This window comes from Microtus ochrogaster, chromosome 8 (genome assembly GCF_000317375.1).
Source record: "Microtus ochrogaster isolate Prairie Vole_2 chromosome 8, MicOch1.0, whole genome shotgun sequence".
Lineage (NCBI taxonomy): Eukaryota > Metazoa > Chordata > Mammalia > Rodentia > Cricetidae > Microtus > Microtus ochrogaster.
In genome coordinates this window covers 14857783-14867244 of record NC_022015.1, presented here as the reverse complement: position 1 = coordinate 14867244, position 9462 = coordinate 14857783, and the positions used below count along the sequence as shown (strand labels likewise).

The following is a 9462-nucleotide window of genomic DNA, read 5'->3' as shown; positions in this document are numbered from 1 at the left end:
TGTGAGCCACCATGTGGTTGCTGGGAATTGAACTCAGGACCTTTGGAAGAGCAGGCAATGCTCTTAACCACTGAGCCATCTCTCCAGCCCCCTACAATGAATATTTATGAGATAAATATCAGGTACCATTCCAGAAGCAACAAGCAGGGCAGTCTCAGGCTAGAAGAAGCAATGTGGAGACTGGAGGTGAGGCTGGTCAGGAAGACACGCTTCCAAGGAGCAGCCTGGCTGCGGCTATCTAGGCTGGATGCCCAGAAAGGAACACAGGACTGGCAAGGTGAAAACCATGGTGCCTTAGAGTTAGGTGCTGCCATAGACGGAATGAGATAGATTCAGGAAATAGTTGAGCAAGCGAGATTTGTGGGTGTTTAGGTCAGTGCTGAATGCTATTGACTGAACTACGCTATTAACTGAACTGTGAAAGGCTAAGGGAGGAACAGGTTTGGAGGGTGGGGCATCAGGGGGCCTTGCCTGGGACCCTAGAAGTGAGAGAGTTTCACCAGCTATCCAGATGGAGTGGAGAGCAGGGCTCATGTCTGAAGGTCCACGAGAGATCTTGGTGATAGCCCTAGGCATAATCACAGACATTCGGATGAGAAACATAAGACTCACGAGTTCAGGGGTTGGGGATAGTAGAATACTTGCCTAAGAAGCACAAGGTCCTGGTTTCAGTCCTCAGCTCTAGGAAGGAAAGAAGGAAGGAAGGAAGGAAGGAAGGAAGGAAGGAAGGAAGGAGGAAAATAGGGGTCTAGAGAGATGGCTCAGGGGGTAAGAGCACTGCCTGCTCTTCCAGAGGTCCTGAGTTCAATTCCCAACAACCACATGGTAACTCACAACCATCCATAATGAGATCTGGTGCCCTCTTCTGGCCTGCATGCATACATGCATGTAGAACACTGTATATATGATAAATAAATCTTAAAAATAAAAAACAAAAAATATATGGAATGGGTGTAGAACAGTGATTTTCAACTGCTGTGTGTGTAGTGGTGAGTTTGCTGTCACAGGTGCCATTTGACAAGGCCTGAAGACACTTTCGGTTGTCACAGCTGGTGCTGTGGAGGTGCTCCTGACATCTAGTTTAGAAATACCCAAGATACTGTTAAACACTCTTGAGATGTTCGGGTCAGCTTGCCACAGCAGAGCAAGTTTGAGCATCAAGCCTCAAACATCCACCGTGCCAAAGCCCAAGAGCCCTGATGTAGGTTGAGTTGAGAGTTGGGTGGTGCATCACTGTGACTAAAACCTTACACATCGCTGTCTATTGTGAAGGGAACTCAGAGCAGGAACCCGGAGGCAGGAGCTGATGCAAAGACCATGGTGGAGTGCTGCCTACTGGCTTGCTCCTCGTGGTTTGTCCTGCCTGCTCTTTTACAGTACTGAGGATCACCAGCCCAGGGGTGGCACGGCTCACAGTGAGCCCTTCCACATCAATCACTTGTTTAAAAAATGCCCTACAGGCTTTCCTTCAGCCAGATCTTATGGAGGCATTTTCTCAGTTGAGGCTCCCTCATCTCAGAAGACTCTATGTCAAGCTGACATAAAAACCAGCCAGCACACCAACTTAAAAATCGGTGTAATGGGCTGGATAGATGGCACAGCAGTTAAGAGCACTGGCTGCTCTTCCAGAGGTCCTGAGTTTGAGTCCCAGCAACCACACGGTGGCTCACAGCCATCTATAGTGGGATCTGATGCCCTCTTCTGGCATCATAGGAAGTACTATGGTTGCCGTTGAGCTTCAGGAGTCTGTCTTTCACAGAAAAGACAAAACATAAATAAGAACAGAAAGGAATTAGGTAAAACAACCTGATAGCATTAGACATCAGGCATTGCATCCAACAAAGCGTGTTTTCCCATAAATTTTTTGTAACAGTGCTTGTTATTGTATGAGGCTGATGTTACAATGTGTGTTATTGTATGAGGCTGATGTTATAATGTTATTGTATGAAGCTGATGTAACAATGTGTTATTTATGAGGCTGATGTAACAATGTGTGTTATTGCATGAGACTGATGTAGCAATGTGTGTTGTTGCATGAGTCTGGCCAATAGCTTCAGGAGGAGGCACTTAGAAAGAGTTGGCTGCCACCAACCAGAGCAGACAGCACCTGGAGCCCGGCAGGACCTCTGGTCTTGCTTTTTCTCTGGTAGAATGGGGCCCCCACCTTGCCACCTCTTTCTGTTGCAGTGAAAGTGTTGTTCACACTTCTGCCTCAAAAGTGCAGGGCTGGGCTGTTTGCACATTTCCTCTTTGGTTTTAGGCATTTGGCCTCATCAAGGGAGCAAGAGTAGGACTCCTCATCGGTGCGTCCCAGGTCAGCAGTGCCGCTCAGACAGAAGAATTCGAAAATGACCTCACAGTGAGTCTCCTGCACGAGGGGCACCTCCCCAGCCTCCCACTTCTCCACCCTCCCCGCCCGCTGCACAACCTCACTGTGTTTATAGCAAATGCAAACCAGGGCCATTCCGGAAGAACAGCTCCTCACTCAATTATCACCTCCAGGGGAAGAAATGTGTTGAATTCTGTGAAACCTCCCCACAGACTCATTTTCACTTACAGTGTGAACTTCTAGTATTCTTCCCACAGCAGAGCCTCCCAGATAGACACCCCACCCCTGTAAAAACCCAAGTTCCCTCAAGACAGGATGTAGACTGGAGTCTGTTCCGTCCTCGTTCATCTGCCTGGGGATGGTTGCAGCATAGAACCACACAGCACTGGGCTCCCGGCCTTTTCCAGATGCTGAAGCTATGCTGGCTTCTTTGGACATCTCCAAAACATAAACACAGAGCCAGATCCCAGCTCCCTCCACCCCTTCCAGGCTATGACCCCGCTATCTCCTCTGTAAAGCAAGTGGGGAGGGCAATCTGGCCACCTCACACAGCTGCCATAGGATGAACCCCTAGGACTACATCTGGCTCAGACACATGAGGCAATGTGGAAGGGTATGTCTCCATGGAAATGCTTATAGGCTGGGATAGACACCAACTGCATTAGCAACAGCTTATAATTTATGGAGGTTGAGCAGAGCCTTGAGGGGCCCCATGTGGGACAGCCATCCTCATTCAGCACTGGTTAGCACAGCGCAACTCCCCACCCATGAGGGCAGCCTATACTAGAAGATGTAGCCGTGTAGCCAGGGTCCACAGAACCCTGGCTCTGTGAACAACCCGTCTCCTTTTGTTCACAGAGTCTCATTGACGAGCAGCTGAGCCTCAAGGAAAAGTTGTATGTCCTGTCCTTCGGTGTCACCACCAAAACCCTCTGGCCGGACCCTGTGGAAGTCAGCACCTCCACGTGAGTGACTGCCAGTTCTCCACCAGGATGTTCACTTCTCCATCCAGTGGAATGTTGATTTGTTTGTGTTGGTTTGTTCATTCACTTGAATTAGGGCCTAGTGTGGCCCAGGCTGGCCTCAAGCTTGCTACACTGCTGAGGATGGCCTTGAACTTCTGATCTTCTCGCTTCCACCTCCTGAGTGCTAGGGTCATAAATGTGCACCTGGTTTATGAGATGCTGGGGATGGAGGCCATGGCTGCATACTTGCTGATGGCTGCATACATGCTGATGGCTGCATACTTGCTGATGGCTGCATACATGCTGATGGCTGCATGCATGCTGATGGCTGCATGCCTGCTGATGGCTGCATACATGCTGATGGCTGCATACATGCTGATGGCTGCATGCATGCTGATGGCTGCGTGCATGCTGATGGCTGCGTGCATGCTGATGGCTACGTGCATGCTGATGGCTACATACATGCTGATGGCTACGTATATGCAGGGCAAACACTACCCATTGAGCTCTGTCCCTAACACTTTCCTGAATGTTTAAGATGAAAACCCCCAAACCACAGCAGGTAGGGGAGCACACAACAATGAGTTCCAACAGCAGAAATATGGGCAGCTGGAAAAATACAGCTGTTTTCCTAACATCAGGCTAAACTGTAATCCAAGACAGCTTTTAATGGGTATATATAACCCCTGACATGGGTAGCATTTCTTTGTGTCCATTTTTAATCATCAAAACTCTGTATCAGCTAACATTTTTAATATCAACTAGATAATACAGCTTAAGGAGGAGTCACCTTCTTGACAATCCACAAACAAAAATGCCCAGTAGATTAGGATTAAATCAGGTGATAAATACACTACAGTACAGATAGTAGGGGACTCCCCACATATAAATACAACCTATCAGAAACAAGAGAAGAGCATGTAGCAGCAACAATATGAAGGCACAACATGAGCAAAAGACCTTCTGGAGTCTATATTCCCCTAAGCCTTGCTTGGACGAGACATTCCTGTCAGAGAGTTGAGCTTCTGGTGGGCTGACACCTGAATATTAATGCCATCTGCTGTATTAAGTGGTAATGGCCGCTGGCAGTTCAGTGCACCAAGGCTCTGGAAGCAATAGGCTATACCACGTGTATACCCCATACAGCTCAGGTATGTGGTAGGCTATGCTATCTAAGTCTGCTTAAGTATATTCAGTGACATCACAGGACGGCAAAGTCACCCAGAGACATTTCTTAGAATAGGTCCTGGTCTATTATCCAAGCATAGGATCTCAAAGGCTATCACCAAGTCAAAGGGAACCTCGGCAAAAGGAAAAGGTCAGGACTCCCAACACCAAATTCTCAACACAAAGGAGATTTATTTGCTCCAGAGGGACAAAGAGCAGGGATAAGAGACAAAGACAGTCGATAGAAGAAGGAGAAGCAGCAGAAGGGAATAAGAGAGAGGGGAGAAAGGGGGCAAGGGAGAGGGAGAAGGAAAATTTACCCCAGTGGGACAAATTAATAATAGAGAATTCTGAATAGAGAGGAAACAGACGTGCACATGGGAAAGTGGCAGTTTATAAGGCAAAATGGGAAACCCTGTGTAGGATGACGTGTTTTAACTTTAATTGGGCACGTTAATTAGGTGAGCCAAAGGGGGCTTTTGATTGCTGAACTTCAATACTTTGATTTCTGGACCTTGGTCATCAGCTCAGGGGGAAAATAAGAAAATGGACCTTGGGGGCTAGCTTCAGGAAGAGTAAGGCCTGCCAGAGCCACATGCTCAAGTGGGCTAGAGTCCTTCACTTGGAAAACCATTAAGCTGCACATGACTATAGGTTGCTGTGTCTCCTTCCAGCCTCCAGGAACTCAAGCTCTGGGTAAAGAAGCTGCAGCCTGAGGGAAGCAGCAACCTGCTACAAGCCTTGAAGAAAGTCTTTGCTCACAAGGAGCTGAATTCTCTGGTGGCCATTTTGAGAAACTGGTAGGTCTCCTTCCTTACTAAGCAGGTAATAGACTCCGTGAAGGAAGTTGATGACCCAAGCCGTGTCTGAGAAAAAGCATCACCGAGTGTGATGCTTCCTGCCCACTTAGAATGCTTCTCTTCCTAGGTTACCTGTGTATACTTGTGGCAGGGCAGCCAGGGCTGGCTAGGGCTGCTATCCACCCAGCTCCGCATCTTAACCCAGGTGACCTAGGTAATCGGTCAAGAATGAGTAGAAGGGGTGCGAAGGTTGCTCAGTCAGTAAAGTGCCTGCAAGCATGAGGACCTACGTTCAGATCTCCAGCACCCACATAAAAAAGCATTGTATGCCTGTAACGTTAGCCCTGGGGAGGTGGAGACAGGGGCACCTGGCTCTTACTGATTAGCCCGACTAGCCAATCGATGAGTCCCAGGTTCGGTGAGAAACCCTAGCTCGAAAATAATATAGAGAATAATGATGGAAGACAAAAGAAATGGAGTTCTGGCCTCCTCATGCACACATACATGTGTGTACAATCACATGCAAGAACACTTGCACATAGAAATACACACACACACACACACACACACACACACACAGTGAGATGTTCTCTGGGAATTACCATTTCGATCCGGGCTGTTCACAGCCTAGTTTCAGGAGTGCCCATGCCTCCTCTTCCATCTGCTCCCCAGTCCAGATCAGCCTTCTGAAGTCCTGTCTGACTACATCCAGCAGTCCACCATAGGGCGGGACCTCCTCATTCATGTCACCACCTACAAATGCGATGATCACATGCCCTCTGTGAGTACCTGAGCTTCTCCAAAGCTCCCCTTTTACAGTTGGCACTAGTGACCTGGGCTGGCCTTGGAGACTGTGCGTGAGGGGGGCGCCCACGCTGTTGACTAGAACACACCTCTCTTGTATCCGCTTCTCCCATTGGCAAACAGGAAGTGTGGGAGAGTCTGAAAGCTCAGACTAGGAAGGGTTTGTTAGAACATCGGTGTGGCCTCACCAGGGCTGATTCTGTCACCATCCCCCAGGCTGTTCTGAAGAACCTCACGGATGCACTTGGGGGTTCCTACCACTGCTACAGCCCAGAATCCGAGGTAAGCCTTCTGTAGATCGGCTGTACCTACCACCCGGGGCTTTACCTGGGGATCTGGCCAGGACAGACTCTGCCACATGCTTGCTCCCCCTACATCATCTTGCTGGCTCTCCGGGCTCAGTGACTTCACACGGGTAAATCACATGACGGTGAAAATGTGCAAAGAACAAGGACAAGCTGTCGTAAGCTGTCGGTAGCTTGTCTGATGAGCTGGCCACACACTTGTGAATCTAGGAGCAGTTCTAAGCCCGATCAGCAGAATCCTCCATCGCTTTCTATAAATGTCAACGCAGCCCAGGCTCGTTTCAACTCCCACCAGAGCCTCCAGACTGAGACAGTGGCTCCAAATGTCTTCCCTAAATAAGCCCCTGCTAATGGGAGAGACTCAGAAAGGCAGAAGAGGGGCTCCACTCCTTGTAGTCCGCTCATTGGTGTCCTTGTCCCTGGTAACAGCTGAGCACCACCTACTCCGTGTTGTCAGAGGAGGTCATAGTTAACACAGTCCCAGCGGGCGGCTCCCCTGGCTGATGGAGGATTCAGTCTAGGGGGTGTGGGGCTTCGTACCAGTCATGCCGGTGTAGTTGTAGAGAATTAGGAAGATCTCAAGTTCTAGGCCAGCTACATAGTGAGACCCTGTCTCAGAATAAAACAAAAGAAATGTAACCATCAGTCAACAGCCACGCCTGCCAATAGCTACCCACAGCACCAAGTGAAGGAATGTTTGCCCCTCACAAGTTGTCTCCCAGATTTTTCAACCTCATTTAGGGGTCACAAAGTCTAGCTTTCATGTTGAAGAATCAAGGTCAAGGGCTGGAGAGATGGCTTAGTGGTTGAGAGCACTGACTGTTCTTCCAAAGGACCTGGGTTCAATTCTCAGCACCGACGTGGCAGCTCACAACTGTCTGAAGATCCAGTTGCAGGGAGTCTGACACCTTCACACCAATGCACATAAAATAAAGTTAAATAAACCATAAAAAAATTAAAAAAGAATCAAGGTCAAGCAACAGTCCATTTTGCTATTTCACTGTCCCAACTCTGATTGTAGATGCCACAGACTATAGGGGCTAGGAAAAGGAAATGAATGAAAACAGTAGCTGGAAGAAAAGTTTATCTTGTTTGGCATGGTGGCACATGCCTTTAATCCCAGCACTCACTTGGAAGCAGAGGCAGGAGGATCTCTATGAGTTTGAGGCCAGTCTGCTCCAGGACAGTTGGAGCTATATAGAGGAGAGAGGGAGAGAGAAAAGAGGAAGGGAGGGGAGAGGAGAGGAGAGAAGAGGAGAGAAGAGAGAGGGGGAAGAGAGAGAGGAGAGAGAGAGAGAAAGAGAGAGAGAGAGATCTTAAAATCTGGCTTCTACAATCCCAGCACTCAGGAGGTGAAGGTAAGAGATTAAGAGTTCCTTGGCTATGTTGAGAGCTTGAGACCAGCCTGGGCTTCATGAGACTTGCTCTCAAAGGAAAAAGAAAGAGAAAGGATGGCTCGTTACTGCTTTTACAAGGCACTTGTCACCAAACCTAATGACCTGCATCCCATCTCCCAGGACCAACATAGAAGGAAAGAACTAACTCCAACAAGTCGTCCTCTGCCCTCCACACAAGAGCTATGGTACTCGTGTGTGTGTGTGTGTGTGTGTGTGTGTGTGTGTGTGTGTGTGTGTGTAAACGCGCGTGCAGATGATGGGTGATAGATGGATGGATAGATAGATAGATAGATAGATAGATAGATAGATAGATAGATAGATAGATAGATAGATGGATAGATAGAGGGATAATAGATGTAGAGGAAAAACTGGAAGCTGCACCCATGAGTATCCCTTAGTCACTTCCCCTACCTGCTCTCTGGCAGTCCTCAGCTGCTTCCCGTCTCTGTGGACGTGCCTGTTGTGAGCATTTCCCCCAAATGGAAGCACACCTTTTGTATCCGGCTTCTCTCACTTAGCATGGCATGCTGTAGCCATTGTCATACTTCACTTTCACGGACGGGTGACATTCCATTGTCTAGAGTAAGGATGGACATTGGGCTTTACACTTTTTGGCTTCTGTAAATGCTGCTGCTCTGAAAGCAGGAACAGGACCCAAGTTCCCGTGTTGAGTGATCCAGCACAGAGCTAAAGTAAAACTGCTGGGTCCATGGTAACTCCAGGCTTGACTTTGTTATTGATGATGTGTTTTTTGTTTTTATTCATTTGGTTCTTGTTGTTTGTTTGTTTGTTTTGTTTTTTTTTGTTTGTTTGTTTTTTAAGACAAGATCTAAAACTAAATGCATGGCTCGGTGGTTAAGAGCACTGACTGCTTTTCCAGAGGACCAGGGCAGCTCATCACTATCTGCACCTCCAGTTCCAGAGGATCTGATACCCTATTCTGCCTGCCAACATCACCAGGCACAGATGCGGTGCACAGACATACATGCAGGCAAAACACCTATATACATAAAATAAAATAAAACTTTAAAAGACGCGGTCTCACACTATAGTGCAGGCTAGCCTCAAACTCATAGCCATCCTCCTGATTCTGGCTCCTAATTGCTGCAATTGTAGGCATATACCACCAGATACAGCTCTTTGTAGTTTTTTAAAGACAGTCTTACTATATAGCCCAGGCAGGCCTTGAACTTAGCAATCTCCTTGCCTCTGCCTCCCAAGTGCTGAAATTACAGATGTTCATCTACACGCTTGGAATCTATGGGGTTTTTTTTTTTTTTTGAGAAACCACAACAGCTACACCATCCCACATTCTCACCAGCACAACACAAGTGTTCTAATTCCCCACTTTCCCACCAATATTATTTTAAAATTATTATTAGTGTGTGTATGTGCACACATATGTTGGAGGTGCTCATATACCAAGGCATGTATGTGAGGGTCAGAAGACAACACTGTAGAGTTAATTCTTTCCTTTCACATTTAAGTGAATTCCAGGGATCGAATTCAGGCTTGTACAGCAAGCCCCTTTCCCCACTGAAACATCTTGCTATAGCATTTTTTAAAAATTGCTCTTAATATCATCCTTGTCATCCCAGAGGATGTAAAATGTTCCTTTTTTTGGAGACAGGATCTTTCTATGTAGTCTTGACTGTTGTCTTCCAAGTACTCGGATTAAATGTGTGCACTATAGCC

At 47.6% G+C, this 9462-nt stretch overlaps 1 protein-coding gene across 5 annotated transcripts in view; it reads left to right on the top strand.

Annotated features, from left to right (window-relative positions):
* Nucleotides 1-9462, top strand: part of Vwa3a (von Willebrand factor A domain containing 3A) — a 65112-nt gene that overhangs the window by 24235 nt on the left and 31415 nt on the right. For all 5 annotated transcript variants that reach the window (XM_026781626.1, XM_026781629.1, XM_026781628.1 and 2 more), the window contains 5 exons: nucleotides 2261-2359; nucleotides 3188-3294; nucleotides 5136-5261; nucleotides 5934-6042; nucleotides 6282-6347. In XM_026781626.1, coding sequence (XP_026637427.1) covers nucleotides 2261-2359; nucleotides 3188-3294; nucleotides 5136-5261; nucleotides 5934-6042; nucleotides 6282-6347 — 507 coding nt within the window. The remainder of the gene's footprint in view (nucleotides 1-2260; nucleotides 2360-3187; nucleotides 3295-5135; nucleotides 5262-5933; nucleotides 6043-6281; nucleotides 6348-9462) is intronic.